Here is a 24,385-nt window from a genome sequence, read left to right as displayed (position 1 = left end):
CTGCTTTTCATCTCAATATTTCTCTGTTTTACCTAAATCTAATTCATTTCTCCCTTCTTGCTTTGGTAGCTTCATGATCACCTTAAACCGCGCCTTTCCCATCTTCATGGTGCTAGCTTGGATATATTCAGTTTCCATGATTGTGAAGAGTATAGTGCTGGAGAAGGAAATGCGTCTGAAAGAGGCTATGAAGAACAGGGGTATATCTAATGGGGTGATTTGGTGCACTTGGTTCCTAGACAGCTTCACCATGATGGCTGTGAGCACGTTCCTCCTCACAGCACTGATTATGGTAAGAATTGCCACTCTCAAAGTCACTGGTGTGTTTGCACTGCTGATACCTGTTTGCTGTTGAGAAAGAATCGTAGCCATTCACAGGGAGATGGGAATGGCTGTTCGGAGATGGTGGCCTGTTCGGATCACAGCACGTAGTAGGCACATTCTTCTAAGCAGACCTCATGACAGCATCAGCACTTGGCAAGGACAGAAAGATGAATTCACTGGTAAGATTTATTGTGAGATCCCCCACAGAACAATGCATCAGGCCGATTACACTGTATATTGTATTTCCAGTAGACATAGGCAGATCTTCCAATCAATAATAACTGTTGCTTTAAATAGAAGAGATCATAATACGAAAAATTTTAATCTTGCAATTTACCATACGTGATTCATTTATAATATTCAGTGCTTGTCTGCTTAGAAATTATGCCACTATTTCAATGGAAAAAGAGACTGCAAGTGCAGAACTTTCACAATAGCCTGAAAAACAAAAAGAGAAAAAAGACAAAAGAAAAAAAAACAACAACCCCAAACCCCTTTTCCTTCTGTGACTCAGAATTGCTGTAATTTTTGTAACTTTTCAGGACAAATTGGATGTTGTCTCTAAGGACTACCTCTTATCTCTCTTACCTGAGAACCAAGCTCCTCCTAGCTGCTGTATTCAGTTATATAAATCTGTAGCATTTTTATAAGGAAGAATGCCCTTGCATATTTTCTGACGTGGGGAACCAGTATAGCTATATACTATAGTTATATAGTATATATAACTAACGCATAGTTAAGCTTCAATCTGCTCTATCTTATCAACCTGCCCTGATGAGTTGTACTAGTTTCTTGCGGTTCCATTACAGCTTGGGTGGATAGAGAAAGCTTACTCTATTTGCTACACTGGTTTAATTAAATATCAGGAGGTAGTTAATACTAGAAAGGAATGTGCTTATACCTATAATTCACTTCCTTTTCTGGATTTCACTATGCCAGTGTGAGGCACCTTTGTAAATACATTCTTATGAGAGATTGTATCACTGTTGATAAAGAAATCAGTCTCAGAGGCCCAGTGGAATGTTGCAACCATGTTGAGAACTATTTATAGCCTTCTAGACCTATTTGAGCCTTATATAAGGCTCAAAACAAAATTGAGCCTGATAAATAGGTCTCAACATTGTTTTTTAGGAGTAAATAGACAATCAGCAGCAGTCCATGCTCTTCCTGAGAGAGAGTATTTAATCTACAAAAGCTCTAAGGAAGAAAGGTTAATAAAAGCTCACCCAGTGGGTTAGTTAGGACACAAGGATCTCTGAGAAACTGGGCTTGGATTCCTCAACTGCGATACCCTTCTGCAGTTTGAATATAATTTAGGTGCAGAAGCTCTATAATTTTCCTGGTTTGGGTTGGTTTTTTTTTTAAGATGTATTTTGTCAGGCTTCCTTACATTGTCTTTCCTGCACATCGAGCAAGTGGACTGGGGAGAAGGTGAGAAGAGATCAATGAAAATTTATTATGATAGTTCAAGTAGTTTTATTTAAAATGTATGAATTTCCAAGCAGGCACATCTTGCTTAGAATCATTCGCTTGTTAAGACAGGGACAGAATGTCCTTTTTCCATCAATTATGATCTTAATTCAGTGATAAAATATGAATATGAACTCCACAGCATATCGTGGTGTGGAGCAGGGACAATCCAGGAGCAAGGATAAAATTAGATGAAGAATTTGTTATTGTAATGACCTCAGGTGTTGAAACATTACTGCCTGGGAGAGTGGGAAGTCACATTAGGTAAGGAAGACTGGGTTATTACTCATTACAGGTTACACATCCATGGCAATTCTGATTTTTCTGCTAGTTCAGAAAGCGGCAATATTTCTAAAATTTTCCATTTTCCTTTTGCTTACAGTGCGGACAAGTACTACATTATAGTAGTCCACTTCTCTTCTTTCTATTTCTACTGACATTCACCACAGCCACCATAATGCAGTGTTTCTTGTTCAGCACCTTCTTCTCCAAAGCAAATCTGGCAGCTGCCTGCAGTGGAGTCATCTACTTCACCTTGTACCTGCCCCACATTGTCTGCTTTGTCTGGCAAGACCGCATGACTATTAATCTGAAGATCCTAGCAGTAAGCCTTTCACTGATTATATGGTATTATACTGGGTTCAAATTTTAGCTGCCCTTCTCACTATGCATATATGGGTAACAAAGCATTGCATACCTCTTCCTTTCTGCTTTTTTGATTCAGAGAGGGAGACCTCTGAATCTCACTCGAATAATTAGGGATTGCAAGTAAATAAGCCTTTAGCAAGACCTAACCAAGAGCTATTTTCATGGCTTTTAGAAAAATTCAATAAAATTTATTTTACTTTTTGAATGCTAGGAAATTAGCATAATGTTAAAAAAGTTTTGAACACTTCCTTGTAAGTCAAAGCAAATACAACTTCGGGTATGTTTAATAAATACAAAGGCAATTCACAAAATGGGGACAGTTATCTTTCTCATGTGCTATAACGTAGTTGAGAGGGTGATATCTAAGGATGAGAAGACCTCAGGTTCACATTCCTTCTTTAGCTGAACATAGAGTTAGGATTTGAACCCAAGTGCCAAAGCTCTGAGAAATAATTTCCATCAAAGAAGTTGTAGACATTCTCCATGCAGTGCTTCCTTGTTGGTTCTTTTCCATAATAGGCAATGCAGTGGAGCTGGAACTTCTTGCTGTTTTTTGAAATAGAACCGTGAACTTGCAAAGTCATTCAGACTGATTTTCTGTTGCCCAATGAATCAGGAAAGGGAGTGGGTGTTTGAATTTAGCCTCCCCATCTTCACTGAGCATTCTAACAACCTAGGTAAAAGGGAAGTACTGTCTTCTCTTGCACTAGGAAATTTAGTGATAAAGGAAAAAGAGAACAAAGCTCTTTAAAAGCTACAACTAAGTTTAAGTATGGCTATGAATTAGCTTTCTTAACTGATGTACTATCCCGATGTAGTATACACCATTTTTAGTTCTACCAATTAAGGCAATGAAGTGCAAAACTTGATCCTGTCATTAAGTCAGGAAATGAGTAGCGTTGGCCTATGACAGGTTCTGATTTAGGAAGAAATCTTGAGACTAGCATAAAGACAACTCTTTTCTCACTGTAAAGTGAAGGAGGAGGCAGCTGTGTAAGAAAGGGTATTTGCTGGCCAGAAGCCATGACTCTTTTTCTCTGTTCCTAATATGTTTGGTCTTATATTTGTTGTTCAAAGGTTAGCCTCTGAAGAAAAGCTAATTACAAGGGGTGACAAGGGGTGGGGTGTGCATGTGTAGGGGGCTTGAAGAAAAAGTAAAAATTATTAAGGACAAGAAAAGTAATTGAACAATGAATGTATTGCTGAAAACCACGCGTTTTTTACTTAGCACACTATGGTAATCCCTCATTAAGAGTTGCTGTTGGGATCCCTCTTGTCCACTCATTTTCCTAAGGTCTGGCGTTCCTGGCTGAACTACATATCCAGTGAAACAGCACTATATCACTTCTTGCTCTGTTTTTGCAATGCAACATTGAAGAGGATGTTTGGATACTATACTGGTTTATTAGTTTGTTGTGTGGGAACTAGGTAGCAGACACACCAGGTGAGGGGATGGTTGTGGTTTTCCTTATGCTGAACTTCTGATGTACTTTCTGTCTTTTTACGCATAGTGGCCCTGCCCCATACACTCAGGAAATATTTTGTTTCTCCAAGACAGGCAAAGGTGTACACTGCGAACGTCAAGATCCATTTATAGTATTTTCTGAACAGAGACATTAATGGAAAAAACCAAGTTGTGAAGGTTGCCTATTAGCTAAAGAAAGTACAGCCAAGGTTGAATTCAGTCTATTATGGCTAAATACTGCTTAGAATTGCTGTCATCCAGAGCATTAAACATCCCAGTCCAATATAAAAGTGAAACCACTTTTCCCCGATCGTTTGTTAGGCATTGTCAGTTTTGAAGTCCAGTCCCTAAAGGTCGTCTTTTTTTGTGGCTGTTTTACAAAATGTTGCTCTGGGCTGAATGTCATTTTTCCTTTATTCCAGAGTTTGCTTTCTCAAGTAGCTTTTGGTTTTGGTACAGAATACTTGTCACGCTATGAAGAGCAAGGTCTTGGCCTACAGTGGGGTAACATCAGAACCAGTCCCTTGGAAGGAGATGAATATAGTTTCCTTTTTTCCATTAAAATGATGCTTTTTGATGCATTTCTCTATGGAATAATTTCTTGGTATCTTGATAATGTTTTTCCAGGTATGTCAATTTCTTATTCATACAAAGTAGTGGTAGTTGTTGTAAACTGTGCTAGTCTAATCTGTCTCTGAGTATTTTTGTGTCAGAAAAAGCGTATTTGACATTGTACACCATGAGTCTTATCCAGTATAGCAGCACTGGTTTATTAAGGGCTTCCACTTTTCTGTCTTTCTTTTTCATTTCTCCTATTTTAGTCCTGAAAAGAATGGAAAAGGAGGAAAGAATAAGGAGAATGCAATTTCTGATCCTGTTTTAAAATTCAAATAGAAAATAAATCTACAAAAATGTCATCTGCTAAAAGCCAATTTGTGTACATTTTTTTTTTTATAAGCTTCAGCCATTTCTAGTAAGAATTTTTTAAATTTTTGAAAAGATAGAAATAACAGTTCTAGTCCACATATATACTACGGCCATATTAGGCTGACTGTTTCTTAAAGGATGATACTATTTCCTGAGACGTATAGTGTGTCCTAGGAGGCTGTGAAAGTTCCTGTGTGGATTTATTTTATTTCTAAATGGGAATCCTGGTTCTAGTGTGAGTTCACAAAAGGATTTTTTTTGTTATGAATTACAAAGTTTGGGAACTTTCTTTGCAAGAAAATGGTTTGTCCTTCTCAATGAATATTGTTACAGTATAATAAATGCAGACTGTTATGCTGTACAAGCTAGTGAGCTTTCTTTTCATTAATTTATTACTCCCACATGTGAACTGCAGTTCCAGGATGTGTTTCTTGGCAGATGGATATCTTTTTTTCTTTTTTCTCTTTTTTTTTTTTTTTTTTTTTGCTTGAGTAGTTACTCAGAATTTGAGATCTTGCAGATTTTCTAGCTATGAAGGAAAATTAATGATGGATAAGGTAACATGGTGCTTGTCTGCACACATCACTTATGATAGTTACTCCAAATCAAGAAAAGATAAGAATTTGTTAAATGGTTTTAGATATGTCTAAGGATATTTTGCTCCAAAATTAAAATATGACCTTGAGTCTGCTTTGTTTGTGTCCCTACCAAAGTGAGTTGTGATACACCAAATTAATACCTTTTCAGTTTTTAAGAAATGTGTCCTCACAAAGAAGTTTAATGCAATTTTAACATACTTATTTTCAAAACTGATTTGCAGTAACTTTCCTAAAAGCTCCTCTTTGGAGAAGCCTGTGTTGCAATTCTGTTTATTTAAAAAAGAACGGACAATGTACTATTTCCATGAACACAGCAGGAAGTAAACAACAGGAGTTTCTTTGCTCATAGATCCAAGTTGGTTTTTTGTCAGCCAGCACTTTACACAAAAGTAACGCCTCTCATAGCTTCTATTCATTAGCTTCAGTTCCTCCCAATATTTGCTCTGAGTGTCTCCTTGGCTTTCTGCTCCTCTGTTTCTGTGGAATTTCTCATAGCATTTCTCTGTCACACACATGCAGACCTACCAAATCAATGCTGTAGTGTTTGAGCTTACTGTAAGTTCCTTGTGTAATCCTTTGAACCATATGGTTCAGCTCCTGCTCAAGTTTTTCTGCAGCCAGCCACCCAGTGGCACACTGGTCCTGTGGCTATTTGAGCATTCTGTTCCATAATGGAGTTCCCTTAGGTTTTGCATTCATCCTGAATGAGAAGCAGTTGTTTTACCACAAGCTTCAAAGGGGTATAATCCAGTCTATAACAAGTGCAAGGCAAACTGCTTATGGATGCAGACAGAGTGTTTTTGTGCATTAATGGGAGTACAACTTTACCCTGACATACAGCGTATTTTTGGTAAGTCAGAAATAAGCAGACACTTTCACAAACACTGGTTTTCAATATAGGAAAAACTGACCATCTTTCAGTGAGCATCTCGAATTCCCATTGCTTATTTTGAATAAGTAGCACAAGGCCAATCACATCTGGGTTTGCAAGTATGCCGGTTCTAAACATAGCAGCTCAAATCCCTGCATCCTATAAATCAATATGATCCAGGAAAGCAGCGTTGACTTGCACTAGCTCTGGTCTGGCCTGACAAGAGCTTATAACATTATTGTACTTTCTTTTTTCAAAGCAGAATTAACTTGTGATCAAAAAAGGCCATTTCTGCTTACAAAAAGGATTACTCTGTTGTCACTTTTCCTGCCAGGATGTGTGTTGAAATAACAGCCAGGGTCTCTTTTCTCATTGCCGTTTCTGAATTCAGGCCCAGGGTAATAAGTAATATCATATATCTATAATTAATATAATATTATTTATATAATTATATATTATAATATAATCAAGTAATAATGTAATAACCCTGAAGCGTTAAGTGGGCCTTAAAAGAAAAATCCCCAAGTGAGGCTGGGAGTCCCATCTTAAGCAATCAGAATGTTCCTTTGCAGCTCCTGCCTGGTTGGTGAGGATTCAAATTGTTCCTGTGTAGGGAGTAGCTTCGTTCTGTAATTAAACCACATTCTACTTAAGAAAAGGTAAGGCCAAGCAGATCACATATTTCCTGAATATTTTGCTCCTGTCCAAAAGAAAGAAAAATAAATCTGCAAACAAAATCTGTTCTGTCAGGTACTTGGTGGATGGTTTGAGCTTGTGATATACAACACTAGGACTGCAAGTGTTTATAAGTATAGCCCAGACTTTGCCTAGATGAATTTGTGCCCACTGAAGAATGTGTTTATGAAGTGCACTTTACCTACTTATTTTTGTTTTAGGGGACTACGGGCTACCGCAGCCTTGGTATTTTCCTGTGCAGGAATCTTACTGGCTCGGCTCTAGAAACCCGAAAGCTGAGAAAAAAGCAACTGCTGATGGTGAGTTCTTTTAAAACTTTGGTGTTTAGAAATAAGCGGATCAGTGGTTTTGAAGTTAAGAGGTGACTGGGTAACATTTCCATTACCTGAGCTGCTGCAAAGATTAGAGGCAGCCATACACGGGGAATCACCGCAGGTGCCTTTGAACTTGGAGTGGCCTGCTATTACTAGAGTTATTAGAGGTGAGCCACTGTTCCATCTGAGAGCCTTTAAAGCATGGGTTAACAAGCAACATCAAACCCCCACTCTAACCAACACCTTTTGAGACATTCAAGTTCTTATTGCCCAGCACAGCATTTGTGAAATGAGTCAAAATGAAATACAATGTTGATCTTATTTGCACTGAGGCTCCTCCATCTTTCTAAATCTGGTTCTTTTCTATCTAGTTTGACACTACTTTAAGTATGTTTACTCTGGGTTTGTAAGCAAGATCAAAATTCATGCCACCCTTGGACCAACGTGAATGAAGTCACTTGAGTGAAGGACAAGGTGATAGGAAATAATGAACATGGATTTACCAAGAGCAAATCTTGCCTAACCAAGTCTGATTTTCTCCTGTGATGACTGGATCAATGGACAAAGGGAGAGCAGTGGATGCCATTTAACTTGCCTTTAGCAAGGGCTGTAGCACGGATTCACATAGTATTCTGATAGCCGAGTTGATGAGATACAGGCTGCTTGAGTAGACACTAAAGCGGGTAGAAGATTGACGGAACTGTTGGGCCCAAAGGATTGTGGTCAGCAGTACAAAGCATAACTAGGGACCAGTTATTAGTGGCAGGGGTCTGACAGGAACTGACACTGGACTTAATACTGTTTAATGACTTTAACAGCCTGAATAATGGAATAGAGGGCACCATGGGCAAGTTTGTGGAAAATACCAAATTGGAGGGAACAGTGGAGTGCAGGGCAACCCTTCAGAGTGACCTCAACAGGCTGGAGAAATGGCTTTATAGGAACCTCAGGGAGTTCAACAAAAGTAAATGCATAATACTGTGTCTGGGATGGAATAACTCTACAGGACAATACAGACTGGCAACCACCTGGCTGGCAGGCAGCTTTGTAGAAAAGATCAGGTTGACAACACGTTGAACATGAGCTATCAAGTGTGCCTGTGTAGCCAAGAAGACCAGATGCATTCTGAACTTCATTAGCAAGAGTATAACCATTAGTTCAAGGAAAGTGATTCTTCCCTTCTAGTCAGCACTTGTGAGACTGCATCTGGAGTACTGTGTTGTCCAGTTTGGGGATCCTCATTGAAAGGATGACAGAGCTACTGGAGGGAGCTCAATAAAGAGCCACCATGTTGATAAGGAGCTGGGACGTACAACATACAAGGAGATGCTGCTGAGCTCAGCCTTAAGCAAGAAAGATAAGATAGAGCTAGACTTGGCAGATGGTACCTGGTGGAAGAATAAGAGGCAATGGATGTAACCTGGAAGACAGGAATTCTGATTCAATATAAGAAAAAAATTGTTCATTGTGAAGGTAGTTATAACACTGGAACAGGTTGCTCAGAAAAGCTGTGAAATCTCCATTTTTGGAGATAGTCACTGTGATCTGAATTGGACCTATTTCTTGAGGATTGAACCGGAGATCTTTGGAAGTTCCTTCTGTATAGCCTTTCTCTTCATGTGGTGAAGAATTTGGTCTAGAGCTGCATGGACAAAATATAAACCATGTATCTAATATTAGTCAGGATCTTTTATTCTGAGTCTATAATTGCAAAATTATCAGTCGTCTTCTTAAATGTCTGTTCCTGACACTGTGAAGCAGATTTTAAGCTAGATGGCTTTGAGTGCTATGTTCCTAACCTGAGTAAAGCACTGATGATTAAAGCTCTTGGAGAGCTCAGTGCTTACCACTGCCTTCTTTTCCTCAAAGCACCTCTAGAGATAAGAGGAAATTAAGTTTTGGTCAATTAAATGTTTGGTTATTTTTGGTTTATATAGAAAAAAGTCCAGAGTTGGAAGGCTGTGTGGATCAGAAGGCCATGGAAGGGGAAAAAAATGAAAGCGGAACAAAGGAATCTGAAGAACCTGAAAAGCCAGAAGAAAAGAGTGACAACCAGGGGAAGAAGTATGGTAAAAACAAACGATGTAAACACAAACAAGAAAAAGAACCTGTGAAGCAGGAGAAGTCTAAGACAGATATCCAGGACAAAGATGAAATTAATAGTAAGGAGAGCAACCTAAGTATTTCTGAGATACTATACTCATTGTATTTCATAACAAACTAGACGTAGGAATGATTGGAGTCAAACTAAACAGCCCACTGGGCTACAGAGGGTAGCATGCAACTGCTCAGGAGAAGCACTGACTCTCCCAACTATCTTCTAACTGATTCCTCTACATTCACAATCCCTTAGAATATTTTAGACACCACGCATAAAAGCTGCCTTCCAGAAGAGCTCTGTAACTTGTTTTTTATCGTGCAAATGCAGTCTGTTTCTATAGCAAGTTAGTGCTCATGCTGAGGGAAGCCTAGGAGACACATACATTGACTTCTTAGAATTAAACAGAGCCATGACTTCAATAAATAGACTTATGCTGAGAGGAATGTTCTTCCCTTCTAGCCCCCCCCCCCTTTTTTTTTTTCCTGTCTTTAGTGCGTCTAGTCATCTTTAAGGAAAGGCTGGTTTCAAAGGGATTTGTCTGAAGTGCTCTGTGTGTCTGTCTGCAGCCTTTTATGATGCTGACATTAGCCACCACGTAAGAATTCCTGAATGACCTGCCTTGTTTTCAAGTCCCAATGTCTTCTTTTGTGGGGAGCCAGAGGACTTTTCTGTATGTGATGCTCAGAGGAATGCATGTGGATTCTGTAGCAAAAGAAACTGCTACAGACAGCTCTGGGCCCACTCTAACTCTCTTGAAAAGCTAGAGATAAAAGTGGGGCCATCGGAGCTCCTCACGTAGGCACTGAAAACATGCATTCAGGGTGAATGGAAACAGGACAGGACTTCAAAAGAAAAAAGACAGGCAGAGGGCAAAGGTTATTCAGCCAATCTTCTCCTAGTACTGCCTTATCTTTGTGGTGCTGTACTCGTCAGCCTCCCAGGTTCCAGCTGCTCCATGGCCACAGAGCAAGGGTTTTGCCTGTCACTGCACAAAAAAGCCTGCCAGACACACAGGAAGTGGGAGACATGTGGAGAAGCCAAGAGCAGAGCTGGTATGGTTCAAGGACACAGTTTCCAAAATGGCTTCATGTAAGAGCTAGTGCTTCATGTAAGAGTAATGGGGTGGGAAATGGAGAGTAGTTCTAATGGCTTAACTCCAGTGCAGTCCAATACTAGCATGGGTTAGCAAAGCAGGGCAGACACACTATAAATCTGTCCTAATTGCCTGATACACTTTAAGCAGATCTTTCACCAAAGCCCCATCCACATCCCCCACAAATGCTGCCACCTCTGAAGAAAAAACTAAATGGCCCAAAATTGCACTGAAGGATGTATTATAGCCTATTCAGGATCAGAATGGATAAATATGAATCATCAAAAAAAAAAAAAAGGATCTCAACCCTCCACCAATATCCTTCATGTGATGCAAAGCAGATACTGGAGGAGATCATCAGAGAATTTGCCTCAGAACTTGTCAGTGAGTCTTGCAGGCAAATATGAATTGACCTTGATATGTATAAACTGAGGATGGTACCTCTATTGCCAGCATATGCAGCACTATCTAGCCAGACGTGTGAACTTTTGTAAATACAGGGATGTTTGTACTTGGCCCAGTAAGGTAAAAGGAAACCTAGATTCCTTCACAAAGCAAAAGAAATTTTTGTCATAAACATAACTTCATTTAAAATAAAGGTACCCATTCTAGATGAATTATTTCAGCTGCTCTGTGGTATGCACAGCTCTATCGTGTACAACATATTTGGGACTTTTTCCTGAGTATTGTTTATAATGACAGTCATAGAAGCACATGGGCAGGTGAACTAGACCAGATTGCTCAAAGTCCATCCAACCTGGCCTTGAATGTTTTCAGGGATGGGTCATCCACAAATTCTCTAGACAACCTGTGCCAGTGCCTCACCACCCTCAGAGTAAAGAATTTCTTCCCAATATCTAATCTAAATCTACCCTCTTTCAGTTTAAAACCATTACATCTTGTCTCATCACTACACTCCCTGATAAAAAGTCCTTCCCCATCTTTCCTGTAGGCCCCCTGTAAGTACTGGAAGGCTGCTATAAGGTCTCCAGGTGGAACAACTCCAACTCTCTCAGCCTGTCTTCATAGGAGAGGTGCTCCAGCCACCTGATCATCTTTTTTGGCCCTCCTCTGGACTCTCTCCAACAGGTTCACGTCCTTCCTGTGCTGGGGACTCCAGAGCTGGAAGCAGTACTCCAGGTGGGTTCTCACGAGAGCAGAGTAGAGGGGCAGAATCACCTCCCTCAACCTGCTGGCCACGCTTCTTTTGATGCAGTCCAGTATGCCGTTGGCCTTCTGAGCTGCAGGCAAACATTGCCGGCTCATGTTGAGTTTCTCATCCACCAACATCCCCATGTCTTTCTCCTGAGGGCTGCCCTCAATCCATTCTGTATTTGTTCTTGGGATTGCCCCAGTTGCAGGACCTTCATGAGGCTTAAATTCATGAGGTCAAACTTCATGAGGTCCACACAGGCCCACCTTTTCAAACCTGTCCAGATCCCTCTGGATGGCATCCCTTCCCTCCAGTGTGTTGACTGCACCACACAACTTGGTGTTGTTGGCAGACTTGCTGAGGGTGCACTCCATCCCAACATCCATGTCACCAACAAAGATGTTAAACAGCACTAGTCCCAGTACCGACCCCTGAGAAGCATCACTCAAACAGAAAGCATGTTCAGCTTCACCTGATCCAATGAGTTACCTCTCCACAGACCATTACAATTCTGGGCTCTGCTTCTCCTGTCATTGATACATGGTGAATCTAAATAAATTGCACTGCAGTTAGAAATCTTGCCTCAGTTTGGTACTGGTATGACTGGAGAATCTGGCCCTCTCACATGATGCTGTATTTTACTGGGTATGTGTTGTTGCTTCTGCACTTATTGATGTGTCATCATCAGAACTGGGATTAAAACATGTGCTTTTATTCCTTTTTCATTCTTGATTTCTTGCCTTTCAAGTAAATACGTTCTTTGAGCCTGAGCCAACAGGGCTGATTCCAGGAGTGTGCATTCAGAACCTGGTGAAGATTTTTGCGAACAGGCCCAAGCCAGCAGTAGATGGGATGAATATTACTTTTTATGAGGACCAGATCACAGCCTTCCTTGGTCACAATGGAGCAGGAAAGACAACCACCATGTAAGTGTGTATTTTAGAAGAAGCAAATCCAGGGCAGTGCTCTATTGCTCTGTCCTGAGGAGCAGTCTTCTCTTTTCACTCTTCCCTTGTCTCTCTACCACCCCAGCAACTAGCTTGATGAGCAACATCAAGTTTTTCCAGACATGGAAATGCTGCCCCTAGGCAAAGAGAAGATATCCTGGATTAGCTAAAGCCCTTGGAGGGAGGCAATGCATGACAAAAACAAGTGAAAGTCTAGAGAGAAGGAAGAAATTCTCTCCCTTAGAATTCACTTCCCATGGCCAAACTCCCAATAGGTGAAGAGAGGCAAGGATCTTCTGGCTGAAAGACCTGAAGATTTGAAAACCACCACACTCCATGTGTTCTGGGTTTTTCTCTCTAACTGGCTTTAAGTCAGTTACATTTTTTAGTTTGTGTGCAAAGGAATATAAAAGATAGGACCTCTTTAGACAAAATGGTTACATATATGCAAGATCCATGTCTAGATTAAAATGTTCCTCTAGTCCTAGAACCCTACCGTCTCAGGAAGCTGGACTTCAGGAATGTTTAATTTTCTTTATACAGTACTTTATTTGGCAAAATAGGATTAATTGGTGAACAAAACGTTTCCTGAGTCTGTGACCAGTTCACCAAATGTTGAAAGAACTGAAGTGTTTCATTATGATGTTTCCCAGAAGAACGCTATTTTTTTAATTAAAAAAGACTTTTATGCAAAATGCACTTTAAATTACCTTTTTTTAAAGCTTTTCCACAAGAAATGTTTGATCCAAAATAAAAGCATTCTAATCTGCTGAAGCATTTGGTAAATTTGTTTTTCTAGTCTCCTGACAAAACCAAGAATTTTTTATTGCTTTCAGATTTTCAGAATTGAAAAATCCATTGTTCTTCCAAATCTAGTAGCAGGTTGCTCCCAGTTGCAGCATAACATTCGGTCCTCTTCCATTTTACAGAAAATAAATGTATAGAGCGTGGGTCAGCATGGCTGGAAACCTCAAACCATTATTCTCTATCTTGGTCCTAGTGAGCTTCATTTTAGACCCTTTTGTATATAGGGGCGATGTAACATGCTGAACTCTGAAACAGAGCAGCTGACTAAAACAATTTTTTCATGCAAGCCAGAACCATACAGGCAGGTGTATCAAAAATTACGTTAGCAGATCCACAAGATTTTCACTGTAGCAGGACGAGTATTTATGTATATGCTTTTTCCTGGAGTTGTTTCATCAAGGCCCATAGTAAGAAGTCCTCATGCTCCATCTAGTGGAATCATGCAATGCATTTGCCTAATCTGGCACAGAAAGATAGGAGAGTGGGAATTTCCTCATTTTATTTTCCCAGGTCGATACTGACAGGCCTCTTCCCACCCACCTCTGGAACTGTGCTGATTGGAGGCCTGGATATTCAAACTCACATGGACTCCATTCGGCACAGATTAGGCATGTGCCCTCAGTACAACATCTTATTCAATCAGTAAGTATCCTTCCATACTAGCTTTAAGAATAAGAGTCCTAGTCTGTATGCTTGACACATCCCCAAAGCCTGTGTTTTTTCTCTTACTGTGCTGGCAGTAGGTATATCTCAGAGGCACTTCTCCAGCTCTTAACACTTGCATAGGGTAGGTGATGTCCTTCTCCGGTAGAAATCTCCTGCATCACTCAGCTGGGAACAAAGACATTTCCAAGGAAAATTACAGTGCTCTTGGTGTTGGTGTTTTCTGTTGCAGTGTGGGTTAGCAGGAGTTCAGCCTGGGGATTCATGCACTATAATTTAGGCCTCCTATAGCAAAAAAAAATATGAGTTGACAGTGCAGTAGCAGGACATTTTTACACCCATTTTGCACTACCATCAACCTCAGGTGATTTACAGCTTCATTGCCATCAGTTTGTGTTCATCTCAACAGCAGATTCTTCCTTAATGTAGCTATGCCCATTAGCTCCCATTTTATTCCCATAAATGTATAGCTTGATGCCTGCTATACCTGTTCCTTTACTAGCAGGTTCTGCTTTGAAGAGGCAGAGAAAGAGCCTGTGAGATCTGAGTGAAGTGCGTTGATCCCAAAGATCTGTGATCCAGATTTAGGATAAAGCAGCCCCTTTTTCTTTAGCAAGATAAAGCTAAAGTGAATCTATTGCTACTTGGGGGAAAAAAAAATCTACTTATTCATTTGAATTGCCCTGGTGCTTTTCTGTCTGATTTCACAGCCTTACTGTAGCAGAGCACATCTTGTTTTATTCTCAACTGAAAGGGAGATCCAGGGATGAAGCTGAGCAAGAGTTGGAAACAATGCTAGAAGACACGGGCCTCGCCCATAAAAGGAATGAAGAGGCTCAGAATTTGTCAGGTGCCCGCAGGATTGTTCTAAGATGTTTTTTCTGCTGCCTTTTCTTTATCTTTTGGTAATTACTGTTTGAATTACATGTTTGAGGCCATATTTTGATACATCGCTCTGCACTGAGGTCGTCTTTACTCTCAAAGAGTAAATCATAGAATCGTCTAGTTTGGAATGGATCTTTAAGATCGAGTCCAACCATCAACCTAACACCACCAAAACCACCACTAAACCATGTCCCTAAATGAGACTAATGGGACTGTACAAATAGTAAAGCTGGCACAAACTGTCCCTAAAGCTTCTGTTTCTTACAAATATACAACAAATTCAGATATACTTAAAGCTGTTATTTCTAAATGGTATATATTAAAAAAAAAATCTGTCAACATAAGAAAAAAAAAATACAGTGTTCTATTATTTCAAGGCAAATGAAATATACTATCATGCTGCTCTACTGTTTGGATCAGTACTGTATAGTACTGTATTATTTGGTAGGAGTAATTTCTTTCATTCTAAAGGTACAAAGGCACATAGTGTATTTGAACAGATTTCACTTTCAGATTCAAAAGGTGATTTGAATAAACAGCCAGGTGTTCTTATACTACTTTGTCCTGATTGCAACTGTAAAAGTTGGCTAATTTCACACGAGAACATGAAAATCTCATATCTTCCCACTTTTGCTTCTGACAAAAAGAAAATGCCATACATAGATGAAAAATACATTTTTGAACAAGCTGTTCTGAACTCCAGAATAACAATGAGACTATTGATTTAACTTTGCAGAAATATTTGTCTGAGAATGGGTTTTGTTTTACTTGTATCAGTTTGTTCTCACACTGAAAAGTAGTGTTAGTTACATCCCTGCCACTTAGGTAGCTTATCTCAGACTCCTGGATGTGTCTGTCCTCTGGCAGGTGGAATGCAAAGGAAACTGTCTGTTGCCATTGCTTTTGTGGGTGAAGCAAAAGTGGTAGTCTTGGATGAGCCCACTTCTGGAGTTGATCCATATTCCAGGCGATCTATCTGGGATCTTCTGCTGAAGTATCGCTCAGGTAACAGGTTGGAGGGTGGAAATAGTTTTAGGTTTGTTTAAAAAGCCCTGTCATAGATGCAGCATGTGCCTGGTGTAAACTGTTACGAGTAGTGTGATATGAATAGAAGCAAACAAGTTTCTTTTAACAGGTACCTATGGATGTGGCAAACCTGGGACCTGTCTCTGGTGCAGAGAAAACCCTGCATTAAATGCCAGAAAATAAGCACAGTTTTGAGTTCCAGACAGAGTCCATGCCTTAAGCATCCCTCCTTGTTCCTTCTAGGCAGAACCATCATCCTCTCAACCCATCACATGGATGAGGCAGACATCCTTGGAGACAGAGTGGCCATCATATCCCAAGGGAAACTCTTCTGCTCAGGCTCTCCTGTATTCCTAAAGAACTGCTTTGGGTCTGGCTTCTATCTCACTCTTGTTCGCAAGATGAAAGACACCAGAATTGGAAGGGCTACAGTAAGTACGTAGCTCCCTCCCTGCACATGTAATCTGAAAAGTCCTTACGCATATTCATGCAGTGGACCAAGGTAGAAAGCAGTTAAGGGCTGCTTGAGGCTGTGTACAAAACTGACTTCAAAATGAAGAAAGCAGTGAGAAAATTTGGTGACATGAAAATCTACATGAGTATGTCTAAACTTTTACCAGTCAAGTCGCCTTTGTCCATACACAGGTCTTTCTGATGCTTGCTTTTGCAGTACACTGGTTGTAAACACAGTGTAGTCTAGTCACTAGCTCAGAGCCCAGAAAAGTCTACATTCATCCATAGCTAAATCACCCTTGCATAGCTTGAGAAGCAGGGATCTAGTTTCTTTCTGCTGTTGGTAGTGCTTCCAGTCTTAGTAAAAGCATGATCTGTATACTTGTGGCCACTGCTGATGGCGTTTCCCTGGGTATTTTGTATGCAATTTAGAACTGACAGATATGCTTTGTGCAGGTGGATTTATGTTTTCTGCATTGCTTAATCCAGTCCTCAGATGACTTTCAGTATAATGTGTTCAAGACGCTCCAGATAGGACATATTTTTCACTGACTCAAGCCATTCAAAGGCTGACAATGCTAACATCCTCTTTTGCATGTATCTGAAGCACTTTCATCTTTATCTGTTGCTTGTCCATGCTAGTCGCTTTGTAGCTGTGGATCTCAGTGTTCCTGCTCCTGCTCCAGCTGTGCACGCAGGGACAAAGAAGGAACTCCAGAGCAGGAACTAGATGGTAAGTGGGATGGTTCCGCATTCTAGCATATAGCTATGTCTCCTGTTATGCTGCAGTCTCATCTTACAAATCAACGCTGCTGAGGCCTACTTCTTCAGTACTTGTATCTGATATATGTACTGTATTGTAACATTAATTTTATAAGGTTTCTTTGTGATTTTGCTTACCATTACCCCTTTTTGATGTGTATGTGGTGTCAGGTACAGATGATGAACTGGAAGTTTGTGTGCTTTAGAAATATAGACTGAGTTTTGAACTACTTTTCACCAAATGTGTAATTTCTTAATGGAAGCTGAAACATATCTAGAGCAAAGGAAACTTTATTTCTCAAAAAAAAAAAAAAAAAAAAAAAGTCATTTTGGCTTTTCTACATAGGAGAACTGAAGTAGATGCTCCTGAAGATTTTGTTGTGCTTTATTAACAGACCTGAAATAGTTTCCTGCTACCTATGTCCAGAGCATAATTAACAACATGGCCCAGCCTAGTACAGAATTAACTGAGATGTCTTTGGGTTATGTAATAGAGCAGTCCCCTTTTGTATAGTGCAAACAACAGCTTTTGAAATCATGCTTAGCATGGTTAAATATTCATTCTTTGAACACTGTTTTGACTTTTCACAGGAGATCTGAATGAGCTAGCAGAAGTAATTCACCATCATATCCCAGAAGCAAAATTAATTGAAAGCATTGGTCAGGAACTCATTTACCTTTTGCCCAATAAACACTTTAAACAGCGATCTTATGCCAGTCTCTTCAGAGAACTGGAGGAAACATTGGATGACCTGGGACTCAGCAGTTTTGGAGTTTCAGACACACCACTTGAAGAGGTAACGGAGAGATTGAAATGTCTGCTGATCTCATCATCAGTCCCCAAAATGTTTTTCTGAGACAGTTCCTGTTCTTAAATGTGAAATCTTACTAATTCCTAATATCCCCTTCAAAATCTAGTCGCATATGAGGTGGCACACTCAGAAAGTCTTTGGAATGGGCATAAAGAAAGGATCTAAGCCTTCCGTCATGTTAGCCTTGTGCAGCATGACTCATTAGCCTGAAATCTCTGTCTGCGTGTGTTAGTTTGTTCCTTTCTTTGTTTTCTGAGATATTTCATAAGAGACCTCTGATTGTGTAATAAGCAGGAGTACTGAAAAGGTGTCTAATTTTCTTTTTCTGTTACATTAAAGGATGATGTATCGTGTTCCAGAGGTCAGGTTATTGGACCTGTTTTATTCCTAACTGTGAAATGTATTTATGTCTGGCAGGTTTTCCTAAAGGTCACAGCAGAAGCTGACCCTGGAATGCAAAAAGCAGGTATAGATCCTTGAATCAGTATTTGATAAACTTTTCTTGGGACTGCTCTGTATTCTGACCACCAAGTAAAGAAGAGCCTCAGAACTTTCAGTCTTTGTATGGTGTTCTTGCCAAAATAAATTTGGTCAGCAAATATCTGTTTTTAGGGCCTGACATGATATCTGAGAAACAAGATGAAGTCAGCAGAAAGACTTTTATTTAGATTGGATGAGGTTCTTAACTATGTAAATAAAAGTGGAGTGTCAAGCCCCCAGATGTCAATGGTTTTAGGAGTTTTATAAAAAGTATTTTGCTGACCATTAGTCCATAAGCGACATACATGATTAACTCGTTCATCCTGCTGAGTAAGAGGAGTGTTAACATATATGATGCCACTAGATACAGCCACAGAGCAACAGTTGTAATTAAAGCAAGTTGGTGATGTGATATATACAGTTGGTAAAATCTGGAGCTCATTAAAATGTTTGTGCTACCTTGAGGTATGGAGGATAAAGTGTCTTCTCTGCCCCTTTTCTTCTTAAACTAGGAGACACTCAAGAAAATGGTTCTACTCTTGACAAAACTACTGAGAACAAACCAGCTGAACAAACTGCACTGAAAACTAATGACACTTCTCGAATGCCAGTAGGCATAGCAGGAGATCAAAATGAAGGCAAAGGGTCGCGACAGTATAAAGGTTTTCAGCTTATACATCAGCAGATCAAAGCACTGCTCATCAAACGGTTTCACCATGCCTCCCGCAGCCACAAGGACTTCCTAGCCCAGGTATTGACTTATTTTTCTGTTCTTGTTTAATCCTGTCTTTCCCAACAATGTCTCTGTGCAAAGCAACAGAGGTGCTGCAAATGGCTAACAGTGTCCCTAACTGTTTTGAATCCAACTCTTCTGCCTCTTATTCTATTTCTTTCTGCCTAGAGTCTATCACCCACACCAAGTTCATGATTCAGTCACTACTAGCCCAGCATTTTATTTTTAACATAATAAAGTTCTGTGACAAACAGAATCTTAACTGAAAGCATTGGAAATTAAATTGTTGGTATTCAGGAGTTAAACCAGATCTGATCTGTGTGCTCCTTCTGTCCCTCTTTTATTTATATATATATTATGAGGTATGTACAGTGTCCGTCTACAACATATATTTAATAACCTAGTGTGATGTTTTCATGTTCCCTGCAGATTGTTCTCCCTGCTAGTTTTGTGTTGCTGTCTTTAATACTTACAGTCATTATTCCTCCGTTTGGAGAATATCCCGCCTTAACCTTACACCCTTGGATCTATGGACAACAGTTTACTTTCTTCAGGTAAGAGGAATTCACTGAGTAAACTACATCTGTCATATATACACCCTTTTCTCCCTAGAGTTTAGGGTCATGGGGCCCTGTCTTACTGGGTTTTTCTCGCTCTATGTGGTATAAAAAAGGATTCACTCCACTGGAATCAGCAGATTTAAAATAGCATGAAATTGGTGCAAGTGGAGAATACAGCTGCTAGTATGTCTAATCAATACCAATATCAAATATCTTGCTGTCTTTGGTACTCTCTTCTTCCTACCTGAACTCATGACCTCAACACTTACAAAGTTCATATACTGCCTAACAGGAGATCCAGGACAGTAAGAAATCTCACTGTGTCTGATATGCCATTGAACTACCCCTATATTCATAATCTTGGCGAAAAAATGAGATTCAAGCCTATCTGCTGACCTGTAGTAGATTTATTTATAGTTATTACAGTATTTGGGCAAAGTTATGGAAACAAGATGAAAGCAGAGACTCAAGTTTTATTAATGTTGCTGCTTAGCAGTTTCTCCCCACACAGTAGCCTTTGGTTGGGTCTGAATTTTTTTTTTTTTTTTGGTCTACTAGCACTTTGTCTCCTTTCATTCTTCATAGAAGCTTCAGTTCTGTTCTCTCCCAGTCACTGCACAATTCCTCTGTCTGTCCTGAACACTTCCTTCACCTTGACTTCCACGTATTCCAAAGCTGAACTTTCACCAAGTCAAAACATGTGCCGTGCAGAGGAAATTTAGAAACAATGTTCAAGTCCTAGACTAGCTCACAACTAGCAGAAAGCAGCAAAACTGAAGGCAATAATTTTGAATAATTTTCCTTGTGTTTCATACTGAAAATTCATAAGAAACTTTAATTTACACGTGGTAGCGTATGGAGCAGAGTTTGATATTCATACTTGTATAATACTTGGCACTAGCAATATTCTGTAGTCCAATGTTAGTAAGTTGTTAGTTGCAAACACTTCACTATTTAACAGCATTGTCTCTTTGGCTTCAGCAAATGAAAATGCAGAATATGTTTTTCATCTTCTGATTACTAAGTGTGACAGGGCTGAGAGGGTTGAAATGTGGATTCAAGCCCTTTTGGAGAATGTTCCTATAGGACTATGTCAGAAGCCATGCTTTAATATTGGGAGAAAAGAATCATTGCTTTAGCCTGTTAATCATCTTGGAAGATTCTGGATTTTTGCATAAATAAATAAATTAATTGAATTATCAGCATTTGGAGGCAGGCAGTTGGGTCTGCCATATGACTGTCCTTCACCAGTTGCTATGTGTACTCCAGTACAATACTTCGAAAAAAATTTTCATAGAGAAAGTCCTATCTTATTTCCTTAGCAATGAGCGTCCTGGCAGTGAGCAGATGGTCTCCCTGACTGATGCTTTCTTGAATAAACCAGGATTTGGAAATCGCTGCATGAAGAATCAGCCTCTTCCGTAAGTTGCAAGCTAATCTCTCTTGAACGAGATTCTAGCATGGTATTACTAGTGGAACTTGAGTAGTGAAACAAGAATTAATTGGCTTGACTTTTCACTAGAGGCAATGCTTCAGATATATTGTTGGAAATAATTTCTCATATCAGGTCAAAAGTAACAAAGAGCAATGCCGCTGGATTAAGAATGATTCACAGTGCTCAATGTGACTAGCTGGAAGCCCGCTCATGTAGCCCTCTACTGAGAATTATGCAACCTTGAATTGTATGTCAGTAGGCCAGTGGGCTCAGACCCAAATCTTCAGAGCTTCCCTGGCACTTGCCACGTGTGAGTCCCCTCAGATTCCTCCTGTTCCCAGTGGTGTGTTTGGAAGCAATAGCTTCAGCAATTGCTGGGATTGTGAAGTAGCAATAGGACAGCCTCTATGAATTGAAGCTATTCTTAGTCTGGAAGACAACATTAGTAGGGCTCTTACTTTAACATTTGTTGTCCTACCCTCTTACCCTGACTGTGGGTCCTGCTTTGAACACATTTGTCACTGGCATGCTATGCTTTGCCATTTGTTTCTTTTCTCCTGCCTCTCTCCCAGTCATGATATCCAGCAATTTGATTCTTCTGGTTGTTGTCTCCTCTCTCTTTCCTTTCCTCTCCTCTCCTCTGTGTGGTACAGCAGGAGCAAAGAGGAAACGTTAAAAAATAAAAAGAGAAAAGATATTTCTGGAGCAAGGAAAAGGATAGTTTCTTCACAAAAGATATGTCTGCTGCAGATTTCATATATACTAATGGGTTAAACGCAGTTCCCTTTTTCCTTCAGTGTCCTATCCACAAGGTGAGGACAGTAAACTTGGCAGAGATGTGGGGGGAGATGATATTGATTCATTTTTACCAAATATTCTAAAATGTTCTTATTATTCATAACTCGCAGGATAAGGGCTGAGAGGAGAATGTCTGCTGAGAGCATTGTGATTTTGTGGATTTGTGAGCGCAAATTTTTGTGGATATCTCTCAACAGCTTAAAGCATCTGTTCCTCTACACAGGAACTACCCATGCAATGATATGCCAACTGCCTGGAACACACCTGCTGTTCAGCCTAACCTAAGCAGCCTCCTGCTGAGCCAGAAGTGGAGCCCTGAGAATCCTTCACCTTCCTGCAAGTGCAGTACTCACAAGAAACTCACTATGCTGCCAGAATGCCCTGCAGGTGCAGGAGGCCTCCCGCCACCGCAGGTAGTGTCCCTGTAACACAAATCTTTGTGGAAAAGTTTCAGGGCAAGTGCTGGAAAGGGACTAGTGTGTAAGCATCCTGACATGCCAATATACATTGAAGGAATTAAGTTCACTTTTTTAAGGGAGCAGGAATTGCTGGAATCTGGAAATCGGTTTTCAGAGGAAAAGCTTGTACACTTAAATGAAATTTGATTACTGTTTTCATCCAAATTGCAAACTCTTCATAAAGAAGAAAATCACAAAAAATTAACAATTTATCAAATAATTTAAAATATTTTTTTCTTGCCTCAAAGCACAATTCTATTTAGAAGATTGCCTTTCTTTAAAGAAGGGAAGAGAAGGAGGGAGAAAGAAGAAAGGAAGAAACAAAAAATGTCATGATCTTGAAAATCATGGCGTCGGGTCATGTCATGAAAACTGGAAAAATTAATATTGAGTCAACCCCAAATAATTATTTTTTTACGTGTCTTTTGGTTCCATTCCTTGAAAGAAAGTTCTAAGCTAGCAAAATGAATGTTTGTATGCATGTGCATGAAGATGAGTAATAACCGCTGATGCTGTATGGAGAAGAGATGAGAGCTACATTCCTACCTCTTCCTATCAATGAGTAATCTTAGTAGTGCCCTTTATAAAATGTTCTTGCTCATTTGAAGAGCAAAGGAAAATTATAGTCTGTTAGTGTTTACATTTTCTAAATGTTTTTCTAACAAGTTAAAGAAAACAGAATTACAGCCATTCTCAGGGGAATAGCTCACTAACTTAATGTCTCACCATGCACAACGTTCAACTTTAATATTGTTGTTTGCCAGGCTGCACACATTAGCCAAATGACTGAAATAGTTCTAGTTTTAACACTAATGTTAAATCAAATAATCAATTTCTGAATCCAAATCCATGACACGATGTCTTAAAAATACTGATTCAGCTTGGTTTCTCTGTCGTTATTCACAAAACAACAAAGCAAATTTGTTTTAAATATCTGTAGAATTCCTGTATGTGAAACGAAAAAAGAAATTAATAAAGAGGTTATATTCTGACCTGATTCATAACATCCCAAGTTATTTCTGATTTCGAAGTAATCCCTGTCCAAGGGACAGCCAAAGTTGAATTTTGCTAATTGCATGCTAGTGTATGAGAGGAAAATTTAGTCTAAAACTTCAAATCCAAGTAGGATGCAAAATTATTTTTTTTTGTTTGTGGGGATTCTAGTCCTCTAAGGGAAATGTATTTATTGTAATATTATCCTGATAATTTCGCAGGATATGATAATTTTGTATAACTTGTCAGGAAGAAACAATTCACATTTGAGTCTCCAGGGAAGCAACAGTATGTAAATAATTGTGATGCCTGAGCACAGAGAGCTTATTTAATGAAGGCACTATGAGGATGCTACCTCTGAATTGCCTAGAATCAGCTAGATATCTGTAATGTAACTTCTGTGTCACCTGGTACTGCCTCTCTGTGGGCAAATGTAGGAACTTCCAGAAAGTCCATTAGACTTACTCTCTAGGTCATTACTAGGTCGTTTCAGGTTGCAAGCTTTGCCCTCTGAAACTGCCTAGGAACCTTTTTAAGTATATTCTACCTTGGGATAAACTCAGCAAGTTTCAGGTCTTGCGTTTCACAGCAAACCCTGTATGTGCAGAAGACTCACAAAGGTGTCATGTGGCATCATTTTCATTACAAAAAAAGAGTAATTTTCATTCAAATAATCTAACGTGCTAGTGTAGGTGAAGTTTTCCTATTAATTTTTACTTCTACTTGCTAAATCATAGGAAACCTGATCTTCACTGGGACCTCAATTTATTTGAAAAGCTCTGTCTTTCACAGTGGAAAAAAAAGCCTCGAGCAACCCTGGCCTTTGCTGCAAATAACTCAGGTCAAGTTTCAGAGTGAAGTGCAATTGTTTTGTGTCAGGCATAGCAAACTTCTGTGATTTGATGCTTTCTT

At 39.6% G+C, this 24,385-nt stretch overlaps 1 protein-coding gene across 1 annotated transcript in view; it reads left to right on the top strand.

Moving 5' to 3' along the window:
- Positions 1-24,385, top strand: part of ABCA4 (ATP-binding cassette, sub-family A (ABC1), member 4) — a 74,829-nt gene that overhangs the window by 33,441 nt on the left and 17,003 nt on the right. The window contains exons 14-30 of the mRNA XM_009884903.1: positions 70-292; positions 2,177-2,398; positions 4,330-4,534; positions 7,201-7,257; positions 9,264-9,359; positions 12,410-12,587; positions 13,926-14,057; positions 14,789-14,928; positions 15,831-15,968; positions 16,233-16,420; positions 17,085-17,175; positions 17,796-18,001; positions 18,434-18,482; positions 19,009-19,247; positions 19,659-19,783; positions 21,112-21,210; positions 22,246-22,435. Coding sequence (XP_009883205.1) covers positions 70-292; positions 2,177-2,398; positions 4,330-4,534; positions 7,201-7,257; positions 9,264-9,359; positions 12,410-12,587; positions 13,926-14,057; positions 14,789-14,928; positions 15,831-15,968; positions 16,233-16,420; positions 17,085-17,175; positions 17,796-18,001; positions 18,434-18,482; positions 19,009-19,247; positions 19,659-19,783; positions 21,112-21,210; positions 22,246-22,435 — 2,578 coding nt within the window. The remainder of the gene's footprint in view (positions 1-69; positions 293-2,176; positions 2,399-4,329; positions 4,535-7,200; positions 7,258-9,263; positions 9,360-12,409; positions 12,588-13,925; positions 14,058-14,788; positions 14,929-15,830; positions 15,969-16,232; positions 16,421-17,084; positions 17,176-17,795; positions 18,002-18,433; positions 18,483-19,008; positions 19,248-19,658; positions 19,784-21,111; positions 21,211-22,245; positions 22,436-24,385) is intronic.

The sequence above is a fragment of the Charadrius vociferus genome, unplaced genomic scaffold, assembly GCF_000708025.1.
Source record: "Charadrius vociferus isolate BGI_N301 unplaced genomic scaffold, ASM70802v2 scaffold163, whole genome shotgun sequence".
Taxonomy (NCBI): domain Eukaryota; kingdom Metazoa; phylum Chordata; class Aves; order Charadriiformes; family Charadriidae; genus Charadrius; species Charadrius vociferus.
This window is presented reverse-complemented; position numbering and strand designations above follow the sequence as displayed.